The 23,384-nt window shown below is 46.8% G+C and overlaps 1 protein-coding gene across 5 annotated transcripts in view; it reads right to left on the bottom strand.

Annotated features, from left to right (window-relative positions):
- Window positions 1–11,442: 11,442 nt before the first annotated feature.
- RABL6 (RAB, member RAS oncogene family like 6) overlaps window positions 11,443–23,384 on the bottom strand; it is a 99,960-nt gene continuing 88,018 nt past the window's right edge. For 4 of the 5 annotated variants that reach the window (XM_027829875.3, XM_037879458.2, XM_043530129.1 and 1 more), the window contains 2 exons: window positions 14,382–14,437; window positions 11,443–13,631 (listed from right to left, as the gene is read on the bottom strand). In XM_027829875.3, coding sequence (XP_027685676.2) covers window positions 13,437–13,631; window positions 14,382–14,437 — 251 coding nt within the window. In that variant the 3' untranslated portion in view covers window positions 11,443–13,436. The remainder of the gene's footprint in view (window positions 13,632–14,381; window positions 14,438–23,384) is intronic. The other variant, XM_043530130.1, reaches the window with a different exon arrangement.

Here is a 23,384-nt window from a genome sequence, read left to right as displayed (position 1 = left end):
GGTGAGCCTGACTGTATAAAAAGCCAGTCGGCAGTGAACCAGCTGAGCGGCAGGGAACCGCAGAGCAGCTAACAGCAGGAGTTCGCCTGGGGAGAGCCCACTGAGGCTTACATCTTGCCGGCTTCTCTGAGTAGTTACTGCATCTCCTGAGGAAGCTCGTTGAAGGAAGGTAATATGGATGGGGGGCGTTCAGCTGTTGTGACCTGCACTGGATGTGCTATGTTTGTCTTTCTTCCACAGGACAGAAGCGACTTTGTCTGTACAAAGTGCAAACTGGTCTCCATGTTGGAAGAGAAGGTTCAGGGTCTGGAGCAACAGGTATCGACCCTGTGTTGCATAAGAGAAACTGAAGATTTCCTGGACAGACGTCAGGATATGCTTCTACGGGCACAAGGTTCTGAAGATTCAGAGCAGGCTGCGCAGCGGGGACAGGAGGCCGGTGAAGAAATTTGGCATCATATGACCTCCAGAAGAAGAAAGGGGAGCGTCCATGTACCAGCAACGCAGATAAAGGTAAGCAACCGTTTTCATGTTCTCTCCACAGGTACCAATGCGGAGAGTGGACCAGATGATATGTCTGAGGGAAGGGAGCAGAAGGAGACTCCGCCAGTTAGAAGGCATAAGATGCACTGTCCTAGGGTTGGGGGTTCCACGACCACCACTCCCAAGAGAAGGAGGCGGGTGGTGGTGGTCGGGCACTCGCTCCTCAGGGGGACTGAGTCATCTATCTGCCGCCCCGACCGGGAAAAACAAGAAGTCTGCTGCTTGCCAGGAGCTAAGATTCGCGATGTGACGGAGAGACTGCAGAGACTCATCAAGCCCTCGGAACGCTACCCCTTCCTGCTTCTCCACGTGGGCACCAATGATACTGCCAAGAATGACCTTGAGCGGATCACTGCAGACTACATGGCTCTGGGAAGAAGGATAAAGGAGTTTGAGGCACAAGTGGTGTTCTCGTCCATCCTCCCCGTGGAAGGAAAAGGCCGGGGTAGAGACCGTCGAATCGTGGAAGTCAACGAATGGCTATGCAGGTGGTGTCGGAGAGAAGGCTTTGGATTCTTTGACCATGGGATGGTGTTCCAAGAAGGAGGAGTGCTAGGCAGAGACGGGCTCCACCTAACGAAGAGAGGGAAGAGCATCTTCACAAGCAGGCTGGCTAACCTAGTAAGGAGGGCTTTAAACTAGCTTCACCGGGGGAAGGAGACCAAATCCCTGAGGTAAGTGGGGAAGTGGGATACCTGGAGGAAGCACGAGCAGGAGCATGTGAGAGGTGAGGTCTCCTGCCTCATAGTGAGAAAGAGGGGCGATCAGTGGGTTATCTCAAGTGCCTATACACAAATGCACAAAGCCTGGGAAACAAGCAGGGAGAACTGGAAGTCCTGGCAAAGTCAAGGAATTATGATGTAATTGCAATAACAGAGACTTCGTGGGATAACTCACATGACTGGAGTACTGTCATGGATGGATATAAGCTGTTCAGGAAGGACAGGCAGGGCAGAAAAGGTGGGGGAGTTGTACTGTATGTAAGAGAGCAGTATGGCTGCTCAGAGCTCCAGTATGAAACTGCAGAAAAACCTGAGAGTCTCTGGATTAAATTTAGAAGTGTGAGCAACAAGGGTGATGTCGTGGTGGGAGTCTGCTATAGACCACCGGACCAGGGGGATGAGGTGAACAAGGCTTTCTTCCGGCAACTAACGGAAGTTACTAGATCACAGGCCCTGGTTCTCATGGGAGACTTCAGTCACCCTGATATCTGCTGGGAGAGCAATACAGTGGTGCACAGACAATCCAGGAAGTTTTTGGAAAATGTAGGGGACAATTTCCTGGTGCAAGTGCTGGAGGAACCAAGTAGGGGCAGAGCTCTTCTTGACCTGCTGCTCACAAACCGGGAAGAATTAGTAGAGGAAGCAAAAGTGGATGGGAACCTGGGAGGCAGTGACCATGAGATGGTCGAGTTCAGGATCCTGACACAAGGAAGAAAGTAGAGCAGCAGAATACGGACCCTGGACTTCAGAAAAGCAGACTTTGACTCCCTCAGGGAACTGATGGGCAAGATCCCCTGGGAGAATAGCATGAGGGGGAAAGGAGTCCAGGAGGGCTGGCTTTATTTTAAAGAATCCTTATTGAGATTACAGGGACAAAACATCCCGATGTGTAGAAAGAACAGTAAATATGGCAGGCGACCAGCTTGGCTTAACAGTGAAATCCTTGCTTATCTTAAACACAAAAAAGAAGCTTACAAGAAATGGAAGATTGGACAAATGACCAGGGATGAGTATAAAAATATTGCTTGGGCATGCAGGAGTGAAATCAGGAAGGCCAAATCACATCTGAAGTTGCAGCTAGCAAGAGATGTTAAGAGTAACAAGAAGGGTTTCTTCAGGTATGTTGGCAACAAGAAGAAAGTCAAGGAAAGTGTGGGCCCCTTACTGAATGAGGGAGGCAACCTAGTGACAGAGGATGTGGAAAAAGCTAATGTACTCAATACTTTTTTTGCCTCTGTCTTCACGAACAAGGCCAGCCCCCAGACTACTGCACTGGGCAGCACAGCATGGGGAGGAGGTGACCAGCCCTCTGTGGAGAAAGAAGTGGTTTGGGACTATTTAGAAAAGCTGGACGTGCACAGGTCCATGGGGCCGGATGCGTTGCATCCGAGAGTGCTAAAGGAGTTGTCGGATGTGATTGTGGAGCCATCGGCCATTATCTTTGAAAACTCATGGCGAACCAGGGAAGTCCCGGACGACTGGAAAAAGGCTACTGTAGTGCCCATCTTTAAAAAAGGGAAGGAGGAGGATCCTGGGAACTACAGGCCAGTCAGCCTCACCTCAGTCCCCGGAAAAATCATGGAGCAGGTCCTCAAAGAATCAATTCTGAAGCACTTAGAGGAGAGGAAAGTGATCAGGAACAGCCAGCATGGATTCACCAAGGGCAAGTCCTTGCCTAGGGAGGTGGTGGAATCTCCTTCCCTAGAAGTTTTTAAGGTCAGGCTTGACAAAGCCCTGGCTGGGATGATTTAGTCAGGGATCGGTCCTGCTTTGAGCAGGGGGTTGGACTAGATGACCTCCTGAGGTCCCTTCCAACCCTGATATTCTATGATTCTATGAAGTCATGCCTGACTAATCTAATTGCCTTCTATGATGAGATGACTGGTTCTGTGGATGAAGGGAAAGCAGTGGACATGTTGTTCCTTGACTTTAGCAAAGCTTTTGACGCTGTCTCCCACAGTATTCTTGTCAGCAAGTTAAAGAAGTATGGGCTGGATGAATGCACTATAAGGTGGGTAGAAAGTTCACAGAATCATAGAATATCAGGGTTGGAAGGGACCTCAGGAGGTCATCTAGTCCAACCCCCTGCTCAAAGCAGGACCAATCCCCAATCAAATCATCCCAGCCAAGGCTTTGTCAAGCCTGACCTTAAAAACTTCCAAGGAAGGAGATTCTACCACCTCCCTAGGTAACGCATTCCAGTGTTTCACCACCCTCTTAGTGAAAAAGTTTTTCCTAATATCCAACCTAAACCTCCCCCACTGCAACTTGAGACCATTACTCCTTGTCATTACTCCTTGTCTAGTTGGCTAGATTGTTGGGCTCAACGGGTAGTGATCAAAGGCTCCGTGTCTAGTTAGCAGCCAGTATCAAGCGGAGTGCTCCAAGGCTCGGTCCTGGGGCCGGTTTTCTTCAATATCTTCATAAATGATCTGGAGGATGGTGTGGATTGCACCCTCAGCAAGTTTGCAGACGACACTAAGCTGGGAGGAGTGGTAGATATGCTGGAGGGTAGGGATAGGATACAGAGTGACCTAGACAAATTAGAGGATTGGGCCAAAAGAAATCTGATGAGGTTCAACAAGGACAGGACAGAAGAATCCAATGCACGGCTACAGACTAGGGACCGAATGGCTCGGCAGCAGTTCTGCAGAAAAGGACCGCGGGGTTACAGTGGACGAGAAACTGGACATGAGTCAACAGTGTGCCCTTGTTGCCAAGAAGGCCAATGGCATTTTGGGATGTGTAAGTAGGGGCATTGCCGGCAGATCTAGGGACGTGAGCGTTCCCCTCTATTCGACATTGGTGAGGCCTCATCTGGAGTACTGTGTCCAGTTTTGGGCCCCACACTACAAGAAGGATGTGGAAAAATTGGAGAGAGTCCAGCGAAGGGCAACAAAAATGATTAGGGGACTGGAACACATGACTTATGAGGAGAATCTGAGGGAACTGGGATTGTTTAGTCTACAGAAGAGAAGAATGAGGGGGGATTTGATAGCTGCTTTCAACTACCTGAAAGGGGGGTTCCAAAGAGGATGGATCTAGACTATTCTCAGTGGTAGCGGATGACAGGACAAGGAGTAATGGTCTCAAGTTGCAGTGGGGGAGATTTAGGTTGGATATTAGGAAAAACTTTTTCACCAGGAGGGTGGTGAAACACTGGAATGCGTTAGCTAGGGAGGTGGTGGAATCTCCTTCCTTAGAAGTTTTTAAGGTCAGGCTTGACAAAGCCCTGGCTGGGATGATTTATTTGGGGATCGGTCCTGCTTTGAGCAGGGGGTGGGACTAGATGACCTCCTGAGGTCCCTTCCAACCCTGATATTCTATGATTCTAAGTTGGGTTGTAGGGATTTTCCCATTACAATCATTTTTAGCCTGAGAAGCTGGTCACATCAGGCTCTGGATTTCAAATTGCTACAATGGACACATTTTGGAAGAATATGCACCTCACGCAGACAGTGTACGCACAATGAGTGTCAGTCTGAAACAGGCATAGCTTTGCAGCAGAAGCAGCAGTGTTTGACACGTAGGGAGCCAGGCATCTTAACAGCTAACCGCCCCCCACAGGGAGGAGCTAAAGAAATAAATCAATTTTTTTCCCAATAAAACTAGCTATAACTTTCTAACTAACGAACTATTTAAAATATTTTTCTAATGGTTTTAGGGAAGAGTGCCAATGCTGCCTCAGAGCTCTGTCTTCAGTCGAGGATGGTTGAGAAGGGACTGGAGGGGTCGGGTCATGTGTGCACTAGAAGTGGGACCAATCGCACTGCAAGACGCCTACTGTGCACGTGTGACCCATGCGGTCACTGCTACCGTAAATCTCCGATGGACGGCACCGGGATGCACTGACACCTCAAGTGGAGCATCCACGGGGCAGCACTCCAAGAACTTTGGGTGACAAGAAGAAGGAGCCCATTGTAACAGGCTACCACTGCACTGTCTCCCCCAGACTGGGATCCCTGGTAGCTTTAGTGGGAGGTGTGTCCATTAGAAACAGCATCCAACAAAGCGTTATTTTTCAGAGGGGCTGCATGGATCTACCTTCTGCTTCCTCAGATCCTTCCTGCGAACCCCTTCTGCCATGAACCCTTTCTACACGAGTGTTCAAGTAAAGCACAGGAGGGTGTGGAGAGATCAATGTGTTGTCCTGCCTGCGTTGAGTTCTTCAGCAAGACCTCATCATGTTGTCTACAGTGCCAGGTCCATTTAAGGTGCTAGCCCCATTACTAGTGCAGTTGCTTGGTAACTAGCATTGCATAATGATAACTAAGCACTACTCATGGGTTTTGGCACAATCCTCTTGTCTTTCATCCTACCACCAGGGAGAGCTAAGGACATGTAGCATTACAACTCCCCTCTACCAGGGAACAAGAGGAAAAAAGGAACCATGGCCCAGTCTGCCACTTCTCTGCCACCAGAGAAGATGGCAAAGAGCATTGAAAAGGGAGAAGGAGGTGCCAGGCTGGATGGCAGCACCACTCCTTCAGGGGGAGGAGGGCAGGATGGGAGAAGAGAATTACTAGGGAGGGTGTGATAAATAAAGGGCGGGATAGCTCCCTTTGATGGATACCCAGCCAGCCAGTTAGCTGTAAAATCCTTCTTCATAGCTGTTCTTTACTTGCTTTACCTGTAAAGGGTTAAAAAGTCCCCCAGGTAAAGAAAAAAAAGTGGGCACCTGACCAAAAGAGCCAATGGGAAGGCTAGAACTTTTTAAAATTGGGGAGAAAAAAAACATTCCCTTTGCCTGTTGTTCTCTGGGCTGGAGGGACAGAGCAGCCATGCTATAAGCAGCTTAAGCCAGGTATGATCATAAATCATCAGATCATACCTAGAACTACTTACCTGAACCCCAAATGTGTAAGTAGATCAGAATGTGTAGCTAGACGCGATTAGGGTTATTTCTTTTATTTCTTATTGGCTTGTGGACTTCTCTGTGCTAACCCCAGATGCTTTTGTTTGCTTGTAACCTTTAAGCTGAACCCCCAACAAAGCTATTTTGGGTGCTTGATTTTTGGAATTGCTCCTTTAAAATCTACCAAAAGCCTAAGTTCCAGATGCATTTTCTTTTTTTTGTTTTTAATTAAATTTACCTTTTTAAAGAACAGGATTGGATCATTGGTTTGTGCGTGTTTGATTAGCTGGTAGCCACAGCTAATTTCCTTTGTTTTCTTTCTCAGCTTTTCCCCAGGGAGGCCGGGGGTGAAAGGGCTTCAGAGTACCCCACAGGGAGGAATTCCAACGTGCTCCTTCCTGGGTGGGTTTTTTTCATTTGGGTGGTGGCAGCGTTTACCAAGCCAAGGTAAGAGAAAAGCTGTAACTTTGGGAGTTTAATACAAGCCTGGAGTGGCAAGTATTAATTTTTAAAATCCTTGCGGGCTCCACTTCTGCACTCGGAGTGACAGAGTTGGCATTCACCCTTGACAGAGGGGCTTGCCTCTCTCACTTTCTCCCACCTATCAGCAGATGGAGGAAGCAGCTTTACCATGGTGGGGAGCCCTGGGAGGGAAGGAGGCATTCCTGGATGAGAAGAGATCTAGAACTTTATGAGCAGGTGTGGAGAGCACCATGATTGTTGCCTTCTGCTCCTCAGGAATAGAAACCAGGTTCCCCCCTCCCAGGAATCTCAGCACAGAGACACTTGTCTTGCTTGGGACTCTGGTACTTGCTTCACACACAAGCAAGGAAGCTGAGTGATGTACCCTCTTGCAACAGCAGATGATTACCAAACCTTCCTGAGAAGATACATAGAACTTCAGCACCCTTAGCGCCCAGAGGCCAACACCCCAGCCCATGGAGAAACAGAGTTTGGGACAGAATGGCAAATATGGAATTGGGCGTTCATCTTCCGGATGACTGCTGATGAAAGATGGAATGTCATCTCAGGGAAGAGCGGAAGACAAAGACTGAGTCAGGGCCTAGGTGACAAAGTGAGCCCAATTCTTACATCTGTCTGGGCAGATGTCACTGCAGCTAAAATTGTCACCTTAAAGACATTTTGAGGGCTCAAAGGGGGGGTAGAAGCATGAGAGTATGGACAGAAGTAGAGACTGTTCTATACAGCTGAGAAAAGGATCTGGCCCGTGGTCAGCCTGACTCAGTTATGATGCTCTCCCTGGGACTGTGGAACGATGCAGTGATGGCCGTGTGCCTGGAAAGACCCTGTGAAATCAGCAGAGATCAAGGTTTTAAGCTCCTCTCAACAGAGTTAAATGCAAAAATCTTGTCAACATGATCACATCAAGTCAGAAGTCAGGCACTGAAATTAAGGTTTCCATGGTAACCTTGGCTTCCCCCAGGCTGGACATATGGAGTATTCTGATTTAGTATTTATGCTGAGAAATTTACACCTTAACCTACCCAGAGCCAGAATCTGCACTCTGGCTGCACTATTCTAGTTTGGTTTTGATGTGAGGTGCACAGAGGTAAGTGGGCAAAATTGGGTCCTGTATGTATAGTGCAGGCAAGAGTTCAGTCTTCTCTGAGAACACTTTCTGTGTTTCTTAGCTTTGAGTTCTACAATTGTAACCGTCATTACAATGACCTGGGGAGCCCAGGCTCTCTAAGGGAGAGATTCAGTTCAGGTGGAGGAGGATACAAGGTACAGGAAAGCTGGATTTATCTTGGTAAACAGAAAACTAAAGCAAGTCACTAAAAATGTTTTCCTGGCACCCTCCCCTTCCCCTTTTACCTTAAACTCTTAAGGGTTGCATCTATTCACATAGCTTTAACCATGACGAGAAGCTGGATATGAGTCAACAGTGTGCCCTTGTTGCCAAGAAGGCCAATGGCATTTTGGGATGTATAAGTAGGGGCATTGCCAGCAGATCGAGGGACGTGATCGTTCCCCTCTATTCGACACTGGTGAGGCCTCATCCAGAGTACTGTGTCCAGTTTTGGGCCCCACACTACAAGAAGGATGTGGACAAATTGGAGAGAGTCCAGTGAAGGGCAACAAAAATGATTAGGGGACTGGAACACATGACTTCTGAGGAGAGGCTGAGGGAACTGGGATTGTTTAGTCTACGGAAGAGAATAATGAGGGGATTTGATAGCTGCTTTCAACTACCTGAAAGGTGGATCCAAAGAGGATGGATCTAGACTATTCTCAGTGGTAGCAGATGACAGAACGAGGAGTAATGGTCTCAAGTTGCAGTGGGGGAGATTTAGGTTGGATCTTAGGAAAAACTTTTTCACTAGGAGGGTGGTGAAACACTGGAGTGCGTTCGTTACCTAGGGAGGTGGTGAAATCTCCTTCCCTAGAAGTTTTTAAGGTCAGGCTTGACAAAGCCCTGGCTGGGATGATTTAGTTGGGGATTGGTCCTGCTCTGGGCAGGGGGTGGGACTAGATGACCTCCCGAGGTCCCTTCCAACCCTGATATTCTGTGATTCTATGACCCCTGTGCTGAAGACTCATTGATCTACCTCTCCACTTCTGACCTCTCTCCCTCCATCTACTCCTGCATCTTGTCCTGTCTCTGATATACCACATTGGGTAATTTGCCATCAACTTCAACTAACATGATCCAAACTGAGCTCCATATCTAACCTCTTCAGAGCAGAGACTATCTTAGCATGTGTGTTTGTAAGGCCAGCAGCACAATGGGCCCTCAATCCCGACTGGGGCTTCTGGGGGCTAGTGTAATACAAACAACAAACATCACTTGAATGGAGACCTCATGAAAACAACTCAAAGATGAAACCTTATGCAAGTTCGAGAAAAGTAGCATCCCAGTTGTACAGTCCAACCTTCAGCTGCTAATAGGATTCCATGTCTGACCATGCTTTTAGAGTGCACGTTTGCTCTCTTATTTTATCTATCACCATTCATTCCAGAGTGCTTTACAAGCTCCACAGGGATCACTTCCTCTCCTATGGAAAAAAAGAGAAGAGTGAGGGGGGATTTGATAGTAGCCTTCAATACCTGAAGGGGGAGGGGGGTTCCAAAGAGGATGGAGCTAGGCTGTTCTCAGTGGTGGCAGATGACAAAACAAGGAGCAATGGTCTCAAGTTGCAGCAGGGTAGGTCTAGGTTGGATATTAGGAAACGTTATTTCACTAGGAGGGTGGTGAAGCACTGGAATTGGTTACCTAGGGAGGTGGTGAAATCTCCATCCTGAGGGGTTGTTAAGGCCTGGCTTGACAAAGCCCTGGCTGGGATGATTTATTTGGGGATCGGTCCTGCTTTGAGCAGGGGGTGGGACTAGATGACCTCCTGAGGTCTCTTCCAACTCTAATCTTCTATGAGTCTATGAAATGCAGCAATCTTCTCAGAAGCAGCTCATGTAGCCAAAAGAACAATGGCTCTAGTGAATCTTGACCCATTTTTTGATTAGGAAGATATGGTACGTAGGAACAAAGCACCTCAGCTCTTGCTTAGGTAGGACTTTACTCCCAGATGCCCCAATATCTGTTCTATACTATTTGATGGCATGCCTAATGCAGTAATGCAAGTTACTCAGTGGAGACCAAGGTTTGATCTTAAGGTAGTGTGTCCAACTCCACGTTGTTTCCGAATGGTGACATGGAGGGCGGGGGAAGCACTGAGTGAGGTTTTATGATGTGCGAGTCCATCAGCAGCAAGCAACAGGTGGCTAATACCTCCAGAATGCCCGATGTTGTGCTTGGAAAATTTGCCTTTTAAACTGACACACTACAAAAATACAGTGCTACCATATAGCTGAACCTACAGCAATTTATAAGAGACATAATCCACATGCGTCCTGGGGTGGCTTTGGCTCCAAGAAATTGCTGCTTCTACCAGCCATGAGTTGGCTGATTGCGTTTACCAGCCATCCAAAAATCAAGTGAATTGGTACCTCCTGAAATACAAAAACAAAGCTAGAGTCAATGTGCTTCTGCAGAAGCTTCCGCACTAACACAAATGACTACTCCATGCTTCGTTTAATCCAAAAGCTGCAAACTGGAGGTGCTAGCTAAAAACCTGCAGAAACGAATTTTCAAAGAGAAAGCCAAATCCACAGATTAACTGCTTCCGACAGGCATAATCCTGTATGTTCAGCACTGCTAGCTGGGGCATTTCCTAGGTGCATACTCAAAGAACTGGGGGAAGACGAATTTAATTCAGTCACAGGCTAGCGAGTGTCTTCTGGATCAACATGGGCCACTGCACCTTGTTAGAGTGGAACAATCCTGTCAGCAATACAGCTTCTTGGTGGGGGTTCCCCAGCTGGCCTCCCAACAAAGGTGCCTGGCACACTAGACTTCGGAGGGGAAGGGCTATGTTCAGGCCACTCCTGAGGCTGCATTCGCCATAGTATCATGAATGTTTAGGTGGTGCTCAGCATTGATCCTCATCTTCCCCGTGAGACAGAATGAGCATCCCCACCCTATAAGGGGAGAACTGAGACTCCGATTAATGCAGCAGAGAAAAGAACTGAACCCCGATCTTGAATCCCAGTGCAGTTCGTTAACCACAAGGCCAGCTTTCCTCAAAGCTGCTTCAAAAGGTGTGTATGCGCGTGCATATTAGGGAGTGTGAGTGTGTATGTGTGTGTAGTTGCGGGGGAGTCTCTATAGCCCCTTTTCTCTTTAGGGGAATGTTTAGGAAAGCAATGACTACCATGATTATTTGTTCCAGCCATTCCAGTGCTGACTGTGTTTTGGGCTGAGAAATCCTGGCCCTCAGGAACAGACAAGGGACCATGTCAGTAAATTGGGCTAATGATTTGGTTTGGGAAAATCTCTAGAATCCCCCCCCGCACCCCAAAAAAAAAAAAAAAAAAAATTGACAGAGCGCAGTAGAATGTTTTGATGAGATTTACAGAGATGCTGCAGCCTTGTGCTAGCTGGAAAGTGAAACCATCTAGGAAGTGACTATAAAGAGGAACGAAACCAATGACTCTATTGTTATTGGCCCAGGTGACACAAATGCAATACTTGAACAAAGCACAGAAGGGGAGAAAATTCAGATTTTTTAAAGTTTTACATTTGAACAATCCTCTTCTGGTGTTTACTAAACACACAAGGAATTTTTTTTTAAGCTATGGTTTGTCCCTGACAGGGTCCCTTTAAGGAAACAGCTACTAAGTCATCAGGAAGGATTGAGAGCACCGGCCTCTTGTGAAACTGCCCTGGAAGGTCATGAAGTCTCCTGAGTTCAAGCAAGTGTTGCAATGGTTAAGCTGTGTACATAAGAAAAGGTTCAGAGGCAGCTGTGTACAATAGAGAGCTTTATAGTCAGAATGGAGTGCACTAGGTTTTCCAATGCAAAATGGAACATGATCCAAAATCTTTACAGAGCAGAAGCACTTTCAAAAACACCTGGCCAGCTGTACCGCAAATGTCTTGTGTCCTTTTTGGAGCAGAGGCTGCAAACTGGTTTGTATTCTGGTATTCTTCCCTGGTGTGCGAAGTTTGAAATGTCCCATGCAAATTCTCCAAAGTGTCACACAAAACAAAATACTTTGAACCAGGCAACTGCTAATGGAAAACGTACCTGAAATGATACTCCGCTCATGCAGCAAGACCCCAGTTTGTTGTATATAGAAAGTTACAAGTGCATTTCTCAGGAAAAAAAATGGAGCAATGGTCTATAGTTCAAGGCAACTCTGAAGTGGAGGATGGATCCAAAGCAGTATCCCACTGATTGGGGAAATGGAAGGAAACCCGAGTTTGGATTTCATCTAGTTTCCTTCAGACAGTCCACCTTTTACTACTAAAAAGAAAAAAACAACCCACACGCAATAGGGCCATTTAATAAATGCACAAAAATTTGAACGGGCTTCACAGGGCTGAGCCTTGGAGGGAATACAACACAATAGGGTCATGAGTATTAACAAGTATCAGAGGGATAGCTGTGTTAGTCTGTATCCACTGTATCCAGTCGGACTCCTCATTGTTTTTGAATATTAACAGGATCTTTAAAGATGGGGGGAGGGGGGGGGGCTACTCACCAAGACAGTGGAAGGCATGAATGGCAGGGCAAGGGTGTCAACCATCCATGACCTACGCTGCTGAGCATGCACTGATACATGGTTCTTTGATACCAGAGCCAAAATTAAAAGGCTTTCAAAGCTCATGTGACAATAGGCAGTTCTGCACTCCACTCTGGGCAAGGAAGTGTCCCACACTAACTGCTAGGTGGCCTAGTAAACCTGGCTTTCAGTGTCTGGAGAACTTGAGGGACACTCTCCCCAGCTCGAGTGGTTTCCCCATTCGGTGCAGAGGCAGCCTTTGTTTTACAGCATACCCTGAGAAGCGAACGCCTTGCCATGCTAACACTTCTGTAAACTCTCTTGAAATTCTGGTATCTTCATTTCCATTTGGCAGTCATGTCCCTGAGAGGTGCTGTAGGGCTGGATTACTAGTGTATTCAAATTCAAGGCCGGGGTGTCAAGGAGTGTTTAGGGGAAAGTGTCAATTTAGTTTCTTTTCTAAAAGATAACTTTCCATTGTCTTCCCAACTGCACAGCGGCTTACATGTAGCGCCAGAGACAATGGGGCCATAGGAATCAATGAGGCTTCATGGATTCCGAAAGCAGCACCACTGAGAGTTAATTATTCTGCTGTGCAGAAAGATCCCCAAATTATACTCACTCTTATTTCAGGCCCTGCAGCTGCTTCATTAAGAGCTGTACAATCAGATATTTTGCTAATTTAAAGCTTGTTGATTGCCTTACGGGGCAAAGGCCAACAACACCTTTCTCATTAAAAAATATGAAGGATAAAAAGTTGAAGACTTGATTATTCACAAGGTGACAGCACGATGCATTCAGATGGCATATTTTGCTGCATTCATTTATTTATTAAAACAGGAATTTCAGGGGTGCAGCAGTGGAATATGGTGGGGGTGGGAACAGGTCCACTCACCTTTCCCTCCCCACACCCTGACAACTACCAGATTGGAACTCTCTGGAGAAAGGAAAGAGGGTTAGACACTGGTAGGGGGAAATGATAAGTCATTGCCACGATACCATACCGTGACCTTTAACCTTCCTCAAGTATACCACGGCTGTGTTTTCCTTCCACACAATGACTGCACCAGAACAGCACACACAGATGTAAAGCTTTTTTGTTCCACTATCTCTGTTTCAATAGTACTTATGGCAGACAGCCAAAGCTTTACACATCTGTACACGTCCTGGCATGGCTTGTATGGAGAGTTGGTGGCAGCCCCCAATGGAGTCTGCTGATTGTACACACTGCAGGCCTACAGCTCCTCATAGTCCCCACCCCCTTGCTGCTTGCTGGTGCTGGCTCCTCCTCCCAGAAAGGCCTCCAGTTCATCTATCTCATTGTTTTTCTCCTTGCTTCTTTTTTTCTTTTTCTTCTTCTCATCTTTGCTCTCCTCCTTCTCCTTGCACTTCTTGTGTTTGCTTTTCTTCTTCGTAGACTTCTCTTCTTCCTGCAAGATGAGAAGGCAATTAAAGCTTTTTTCTAATGGCACCAGTAACCCATCATGCATCATCCTGAAAGTGGGACCCTAGGGAGGAAGCCTACCTATCGTGGGAATTTTATATGGAAGGAATAAAGTCCAATATCTAGGAGGGATGGGGTTAGTGATCTCGGACCCGTCTGCTATTATAGATGGGGAGCATGTGAAGCAACGTTTGATTTACACTAGCCGTCCTGTCAGATAAGGATGGCTAGTCAGAATGCCAACAAGTTTAGAGAGAGAAGGTGGGTGTGGTAATATCTTTTATTAGACCAACTTCCGTTGGTGAGAGAGACAAGCTTTTGAGCTACACAGAGCTGGGAAAGTTTAGAACTGATGCACCTCACTGAAGAACAAATCTGCTGATTATCTCTGGTTAGTTCTTAAGATTTATTCTTTCTTGGACACTGCTGAATTGAGAGAGAATTTTGTTGCTAGATAGTACATATGCTGTCTGTTCTATATGCATGCTCTGTACAATCAAATCCTATACTACATTACATCTCTGATTTTAACTTAAGTTTTACAAATTTCCTTGTAAGTTGGAAACTGGCTAATAGCCTGGAGACTACAGATCCCCTTGCCTCTCCGGGGTTGGAATATGGAAGAGAAACCAGTCACTAAGAGAGCCAGCCACAATTCCTGTAGCATGCCAGCCCCCCTCTGGCAGACTGGCAGAGAACATGCTGATGGAGTTTACACCGGGGAATGAAGCTGTACCTCTTTGCTCTTCTTTTTCTTCTTCTTTTTCTCCTTGGAAGGAGGTTTTTCTTTATCTGTTCAAACAAAAAAACCCAAAAAGTTGTTTTCTCTAGCAAAATTAAATGGCTAAAAAAAAGCCCTCCTCTCCTGCTGCTAAGGAGGACACTGTATATGGTTCATTAGAGCTGAATGGAGGGGAGATCCTGATTCACAACATCAAACTGCATGGCACTGAGAAATTAGCTTCTTCCCCAGGAATGTTAGCTACAAATGTGGGGCTGTTCTTTACTTTACAATTATAAAGCTGAATTACTAAGTCTCTGGGCACATGTTCAAATATAACTGACATGTACTTGTTGACTGGGGTCATCTAAATGGAACCTCAACAGATCCAATCACTACATTTCTCCTGGAAAAGCCTGAGCAAACAGATAAGCCCACAAGTCAAACAAACTCACAGTTAAATTCCCTAGTAAAGGGGCAGCGGCTGAAAACATACTGCCTCCAGCCCTTCAGTTCAACTCTACGGTCTGTGGACAGAAGCATTCCAGCTGACCTTGACTACCACAATAGGGCACAAGAGGATGAAGGCAGCTAGTCAGCTGAGTTCACCAGTGAAGGAAGGCAGGTGTGACACTCAGAGTCTAGACACCCAGGGGAAAACAGGGGGTTTGAACCCAAAGAATAAACAACTGAATCAACCGATTTATAGTAAATAACACTGTATACCAGGGTGGCCAAACTTACTGACCTGCTGAGCCACATACAACAATCTTCAGAAGTTCGAGAGCCAGGGGACACCTCGGAAGGCGCCTGCTGGGGCTCAGGGTTTCAGCCCTGCTCCTCCTGAGGCTAAAGCCCCGAGTCCCCCTTCCCCACTAAGCAGAAGCTTCCATCCCACCACCCCGCTGCAAGGTAGAGGTCCCAAGCTCCCCGCAGCAAGTCCGATAGGTGGAGAATGGAGGTGGGAGGGACGGGGCTCTGCGAGCGGCACTTTAACTGTAAAAGAGCTGCATGCAGCTCACGAGCCACAGTTTGGCCACTCCTGCTGTATAAAAAGTGTATTGAGTAAGATCTTATGAAACCTGATGAGACACAGATCAATATCACTGTGAAATTTCAGTATTAACACTATATGAGGTATTATGGATATTATGCTTTAAAGTCTGCGACCAAACCAAGGGAGAAACAGCTTCTCCTCCTGACAGGTGGGAAGGCAGCTGTCTCCCTGTCTCTAATGTAAATTAAGCATTGTGGAACCAGAACAATGGAAGCCCAATTTACATACAAGTCAACCGGGGGGATGGGAAGTCAATAAGACAAGAAAAACAGCAGAGGCTATCCCGACTCCTAGGGACAAATCAATGCATTTTGGGAAATAGAAGGAAAGGCAAAATGCCATTTTGTTATCCATCACAGAGGACACAGTGGCCAGCACCCTCTAGCTCTGTGAACACTCAGGGGCTGGAGATGCTGGTGGTGTGATGTAAGATGCAAGCTGCTTCGGCAAAGATTGTAGCTTGCTAAAGTTAAGTCTTAGACACTAGAAAGTGGGTTATTTTTGTTTGTATCTAGACCTGTCTCTTCTCTTGCTTAGTATCACTTCCGTCTCTGTTCTTTATTATTAAACTTATTCTGAGTTTTACTATAAACCATCTCAGTGCTCTGTATTAAAGTGAGGTGTGGGTCCCCAGCCAGTATAACAGGCTGGAGTGTGCACTATCTCTATACAGGCAGCAGACTTGGTAATTTCTGGAAGTGTCCAGTAAGAGACTGGACACTGCAGGGAGACGTCTCTGGGGAACTCGGGTTTCACTGAATGTTACCTGCAAGGCAAAGGTTAGGTTGGCAGGATCTCTCAGATTTTGCTGGTGAGGCAGACAGTGGTGTGGCAGGGAGCAGCCAGACAGTTCAAGCTCCAGCAAAGCTCTCTCTTGCTCAGGCAGAGAGGTAACAGTGGCTTATGTTTCCGGGCTCCCTGAGGAGAGAGTCAAAGTAGGGCTGTGTGGTTCTCCCCCCTGCCCTTTTCCTTAACTTGCAAATACTCTACAAGGCAGAACCCATAAGGGGAGGAAAACAGCACATTGCTAACACCACTGCTAGCTCTTCCTCTGCCTATCCTTGGGGGCCTCCCCCGCTCAGACTTGCATCCTGAGCCTGGTGACTTTTACCCAGGCCCTGGTCTTGCCTTGCTTGGAATGCAGCCTGCAAGCCCCTGCTGACAAAAGCCAGGCAGCGGGAACTAGCTGGTGTTAGGCGTGTGTCTGGTGGTGAAGTCCATCAGGAAGTAGGGAAGAGAGGTGAAGGAGGAGGTGGCTTATCTGCACAGCATCTGGGAGCACGAGGACTTCATTGACAGGATAACATCTGGCATAGAGGATGCTTGCCAACTACCAACGACAACAGCGGCACCAAAGGAGGAAGGAGGACTGGCTGCTCGCCCCCTTGGGCAGTAGGGCGTGTTCCACCCCACCCATCCATTGAGAGAAAGAACCAGTATACTGTACTTGCAATAGGAGGTGAGGAACAGACCCCAGTGGCTGAAGAGGGCCCACCTGCTCCCAAGACTGGGAGGTTCATGGCCACTGCACCTAAGAGGAGGATGTGTAGGATGCTGATGGTCAGAGACTCCCTTCTGAGGGGGATAAAACCATCCATCTGCCAACCTGACAATGTCCCTGCATGCACGTTGCCTGCCGGGAGCCCAGATCTGAGGTGTTATGGAAAGGTTTTCGAGGCTCTGGGTAATAATGAAACTGCCAGGTATGACCCTGAGCAGATCAGCAGTGAGTACAGGTCTCTGGGAGCAAGGGTGAAGCGGTTGCGGGAGAGGGGGCACAGATTGTGTTCTCATCCATCTCCCAATTGAGGGTAAGGACCTATTCAACTCCAGGATGGACATATGGCTGCACAGATGGTGTTGACAGTAAAGCTTCAACCTCTTTGACTATGAGATGCTGTTCCAGGAAGGAGGTATTCTGGAAAGACATGGGGGTCTACCCGATGAAGAAAGGAAAAAGCATTGGGGGGGAGGGGGGAGAACAGAGAGACGTGAAAAATTACAATAGTGTCATAGAAGCAACAAAAGGAAATTAGTGGGAGAATACACTCAACATCTTGGATGTCTATACACAAGTGCAAGGAGTATGGTGAATACACAGGAAGAACTGCAAGTATTAGTTCATAATTAAGTCATAATTTAGCACCATAGAGACTTGGTCGGATACATCTCATGACTGGAATATTGGTATAGAGGAGTACGCTTGTTCAGGAAAGACAGGCAGGATAAAAAGGGAAGAGGTGAAGCAAGAATACATACGCTTGTTCTGAGCTCCAGAAGGTGGTGATATGCAAATCAGTTCAAAGTCTCAGGGTAAAGATAAAAGAGGGGGAAATAGGGGTGATGTCATGGCAAGGATTATTATAGACCACCAACTCAGGTAGAGGCATTTCTAGAACAAATATTGGAAATATCCAAAACACAAACCTGGTAGTAATGACGGACTTTTAACTACCTCACGCATCTGTTGGAAAAGTAATACACCAAAAGTAAAATATCCAGTAAGTTACTGCAACGTGTTGGGAACAGTTTTTTTTGTTTCAGAGAGTGGAGGAAGTAAACATGGGGGTTTTATGCTGACAAACAGGAAGGAATTGGTTGTGAATCTGAAAGCTGAAGGCATTTTGGGGCAAGTGATCATGAAATTAGAGATTTCACAAGTCTAAGGAAAGGAAGGAGTGACAGCAGCAGAATAATAAGGACAACAGATTTCAAAAAAAAGAGAAGGTTACTCATCTTGTGCAGTAACTGAGGTTCTTCGAGATTCGTCCCCCCATGGGTACTCCACTTCAGGTGTCAGTGCGTCCCGGCGCTGCTGATCAGAGATTTTCAGTAGCAGTGCCAGGTTGGGATGCATGTGTGCAGTAGCTGTCTCGCAGTGCTGTTGGCACTTCATCTAGTGCCCTCGTGTCCCAACCCCCTCAATTCCATCTCTATCACAGAGTCCTTACTGTGAACTCCAAAGTAGAGGGGAGGAGGATGCGTAGTGGAGCACCCATAGGGGGACACATCTCGAAGAACCTCAGTTACTGCACACAGTGAGTAACCTTCTCTTCTTCGAGTGATGTCCCTGGGGGTGCTCCACTTCAGGTGAATGTAGAGCAGTGCCTTCCATGAGGAAGGAAGGGACTTCAGAGTGGAGTTTATTGCTGAGGCTAGTATAGTGAGGCCTAGTCGTGTGTTTGAGACTGAACTGAGCGTAATTGCATAGTGGTTCGTGAATGTGCGTTCAGAGGCCCACGTGTCCGCTGTGCAGATATCTAAAATGGGACCATTATCTACCTCCATAGCATTCCTGCACAAATTTCTTGTTGTGTGGGTTCCGATGCCCGGAGGGGCTTCAGCGTTGTGTAGTGAATAGCACATATGATACAGCTGGATATCCATTTAGATAATCTTTGCGTCGATGTGGCAGAGCTCTTCAATCATTCTGTTGTTGACACAGAGCGTCAAGGTGACTTTCGAAAGGGCTTCATCCTGTCCAGATAAAACACCAAGGCACAGTGCACATCCAATGTGTGCAGGACCGCCTCTTGAGCGTTGGTGTGTGGTTTTTGATGGAATGTAGGCAAGTGAATTGGTTGGTCAAGGTGGAATGAAGACAATATTTTGGGCATAAACTTAGGATGTGTTCTAAGTGTCACTTTATCCTTGAAGAATATTGTGTATGGGTGTGAGCCATGAGAGCCCCTAGCTCCCTGACTCTTCACACCAATGTAATGGCAACTAGGAATGCCACTTTCCTAGATAAGTGAAATAATAAGCATGTGGCTAATGGTTCAAAAGGGCTCTGGTTAGACTTCTAAGAACCAGATTTAGGTCCCATGCAGGCATGGGTTCTTGGATGTCTGGGTACATATTCTGTATGCTTAGTAATTGGGTGAGCGAATACTGACATTCCGTCTATCTGTTGATGGAAAACCGTGATGGCAACGAGGTAAACTCCGAGCCCTGAGTTCTTTAAGGATAATAAATAATCAAGGATTAGTGGAAGTGGTGCCCGGCTTGCAGATATTTGTTTGTTCTGGCACCACAGGAAGAATCTTTTCCATTTTTGGAGGCAAGTAGAACGCGTGTTGTGTTTTCTGCTGTTTATTAACACTTGTTTTACTTGCTCTGAGCAGGTTAGTTCATCGTGGTGCAGCCATGAAGGAGCCATGTCTTCAGGTGAACTTTCTCCAGGTCCAGATGGAGGACTTGACAGTCGTCCTGAAAAATAAGATTCTGTAGGAAAATGAGAGTGAAAGGTGTGCAGGTTGCCATGTAAGGGAACCATTTCTGTCTGGGCCACGTTGGTACAATGAGTATTATTTTGGCCCTGTCGATTCGTATTTTGTGCATCACTCTGGAGATTAGACGTATCAGTGGGAATGCGTATAGAAGAGGAGCACTCCATTTTATGAGGAAAGCATCCCCCAGGTATCATGCTCCTAGTCTTGCTTGTGAGCAAAACTTTGGGCATTTCTTGTTCACTGATGTTGTGAACAGGTCTGTGTGTGGGGATCCCCACATGTGAAATATATGTAGTTTTAAGTCATTGCTCAGTTCCCATTCGTGCTCTTGGGAAAACTGTCTGCCATCATGTTCAGTCAGCCCGGGAGGAATGCTGCTGTAACAGATGTGTTTTATGCACCAGTTCCATAGTTTTAAGGCCTTCTTGCATAAGGAGTGGAAACATGCCCCACCTGAAGGTTTATATAGAACATACACTCAATGTTGTCCATCAAGACCCTTATCGTTTTGCCTCGTAAACTGGGGAGGAAATGTAGGCGCACGTTGCAGACTGCGGGTAATTCAAGCAGGTTGATGTGTAAGAGTGTTTCCATGGGGGGCTACTTGCCTTGGATTGTACATCGGGTTAGGTGAGCTTCCCATCCAATCAGTGAGGCATCTGCTGTAATTTGTATGGATGGCAGATCCTGTTGAAATGGGATGCTTGAGCAAACTTTTGTTGGGTTTGTCCACCCTCGCAGTGAATGTGGAGTCGTTTGTGTAGGCTGTGCTTTCGTGGAATATATACCCAGTTCAGCCGCCCTTGAAGGCAGCGCAGGTGCAGTCTGGCGTGTTTTAACGGAAGGAGTGGCCACCACATATCCCAGGAGTTGTAGGCAGGTGCGTGCAGACACCCACGGGCTATCTGAGACCACCGATATGAGTGAGGTCATCACTGTGAATCAGGGCATCGGCAGCGATGCTTTGGCCTCCACTGAGTCCAGGTGTGCTTCTATGAAGTCCAATTCTTGTACTGGAGTTAGGGCAGATTTCTTTCTGTTGATTTGTAGCCCTAGCGAGTGAAAAGAGATGGTCTGTCGAGTGATGTGTAATATTTCCATCTGGGTAGGGCCTTTGAGTAGGCAATCGTCTAAGTATGGGAATACCAGTATTCTCTGTCTGTGCAAGTGAGTAGCTACCACCACTAGGGTTTTGGTAAAGACTCGTGGGGCTGCTGACAGTCCGAATGGTAGTACTCTGCACTGGAAGTGATCTTGTCCCACTAAGAATCATAGGAATCATCTGTGAGCAGCATGGATGGTAATGTGAAAATAAGCACCTTGTTGGTTGAGGGCGGAGAACCAGTCCCCCTCTTCCAGCACAGGGATGATAGAATTCAGTGTGACCATTTTGAATCTGTGGGTACGCAAAAATTTGTTGAGTTTTCTGAGATCGAGTATGGGTCGCCAACCTCCGTTTTTCTTTTGAGTCAGGAAATAATGGGAATAAAATCCCTTCCCTCTGTGTTGTGTTGGACGGCCCCTAATTGTAGAAGGTGATGTATTTCTTGTCTCAACAGGTGCTAATGAGAAGGATCCCTGAAGGAGGACAGGGAAGGGGGATGGGTAGGTGGGATGGAGGTAAAGGGGATGGTATAACCCCTTTGGATGATCTCCAAAACCCAATGGTCCATGGGAACAGTGGACCACATATGGTAAAATGGTCAAAGCCGATCAAAGATTTGGGTTGCTTCTTCTTGTGGCGCTGGTTGTCTAGGGAGGTCGCTCAGACCCTTGACCAACGCTTCAAAATTACATCTTGTTTGGTGATAACTTTTAAAATAATATTTGACCGGTTAACCAATTAAATAGAAAGGGAATGGGACTGCTCTGGCCAGCAGGCGCAAAGCCCAGGGCTGCTCCTGGGGTTGACTGGCTGGCGTGGTCCGGGGCTCCGGCCAGTGGGGGCTGCGGTCGGTTAGTGTGGCCTGTGGCTCCAGCCAGGGCTGCAACTGGGGTTGGCCAGCCACTGTGGCCTGCGGGACTGAGGCTGGCCGGCCAGTGCAGCTGGGGCTATGCTGGCTCACCCAGGCCTCGGGTTTAATGGTTAAGATGGGTTAACCGGTAAGACTAAAGCTTACTGGTTAACTGTTTACTATTTTACATCCTTACTGGCTAGGCAGTAATACCGCTGAAAAAGAACTGGGAGTTATAATGGATAGCAAATTGAATGAGTCAACAATGTGATGCAGTTGCGAAAAAAGGCTAATATTCCACAATGTATTAATAGCAGTATTGTATGTAAGACACAGGAGGTAACTGAGCTGCACTTGGCACTGGTGCAGCCTTATCTGTAGTACAGTGTCCAATTCTGGGTGCCACACTTTAGGAAAGATGTTGATAAATTGGAAAGAGTCCAGAGGAGAGCAACTAAAAAAATAAATAATGACCTATTAGGAAAGGTTAAAAAACACAGGCATGGTTAGTGTTGAGAAAAGACGACTCCGGGGTGACCTTATAATCTTCAAATATGTTAAGGGCTTTTACAAAAGGGTGGTGATCTATTTGTTCTCCATGTCCACTGAAGGTAGATAGGACAAGAATTAATGGTCTTAATCTACAACCAGGGACATTTAGGTTAGATATTAGGAAAAACTTTCTGACTATAAGTGTAGTTAAGCTCTGGAATTGGTTTCCAAGAGAGGCTGTGGAATCCCATCATTGGAGGTTTTTAAGAAGAGGTTGAATCAACTCCTGTCAGGGATGGTCTGATCCCACCTCAATGCAGGGGACTGGACTTGATGACTTTGAGGTTCTGTCTAGACCTACATTTCTATGATAAGGAGTAAGGCAGTCTCTAAGCTAGCCAGGATCCAAAATACTTATGGTTTTAGTTAGCAAAAGCTACCCCTTGAATTGCATCTGGAAATGACTTGGAAACCAGCGCATACATCAAAAAATTAACAAGTCTTCTGCATCTATCACTGCCAAGAAGGCCAATCCCGCATTAGCTGAAGCTTCTGAGTGGTTGTCAAGGGCAGTCCATGTAAAGTGTATTTGTAGTAATCTGGCTGACACAAAGGTCTGGATAACAGTGTCAAGACCCACATTAAAGGGGAAGGGAAGATCACAGCCTTCTGCTAGAAACTCTTTGCTTAAGAAAACTCTCTAACTCCAGGAGGACCCGTAAATTTCGAGCCGAGGACAAATACTGTGCTTACTCTTCAATAACAAGGACTGACACCAAACCTGTTGCACCTTCTAGATCTTACACCATACTTGCCAACATCCTTCTCATCTGCTCTGTGCAAAGCTTCATCTAACTTACTCTCATCCACCAGTTCAAGGACCAGATACTGGGGAAACAGCTAAACTGCACGGCTTGGGTCTGACTGAAGAGACAGGCCTGTCTATTGATGGCACCACAGTCCAAACCATTTCATTCTCTGCCCTTCTGGCATCATGGATGCATTGAACAGAAGGGCTGACAGAAGGGACGCCATGTAAACACCCTTGGGGCACATAAACAATTACCCAACCCCACTATTTGGGGTGGGGCTTCAGAGGAGAGAACGGAGTAACTGAAATTCAATTCCACCCACTCAAGTCACTTACACCTCATAGGTCAACACTGAAAGTTGCTGACACCTGGCCTCGTCCATCATTAGCAGTAATCTATCAGGCCCAACACAACAGGGCAGCGTAGGTTATGGGAAGTCATAGGGCTAAAAGCAAGGCAAAATTAAATGT

This window comes from Chelonia mydas, chromosome 16 (genome assembly GCF_015237465.2).
Source record: "Chelonia mydas isolate rCheMyd1 chromosome 16, rCheMyd1.pri.v2, whole genome shotgun sequence".
Lineage (NCBI taxonomy): Eukaryota > Metazoa > Chordata > Testudines > Cheloniidae > Chelonia > Chelonia mydas.
This window is presented reverse-complemented; position numbering and strand designations above follow the sequence as displayed.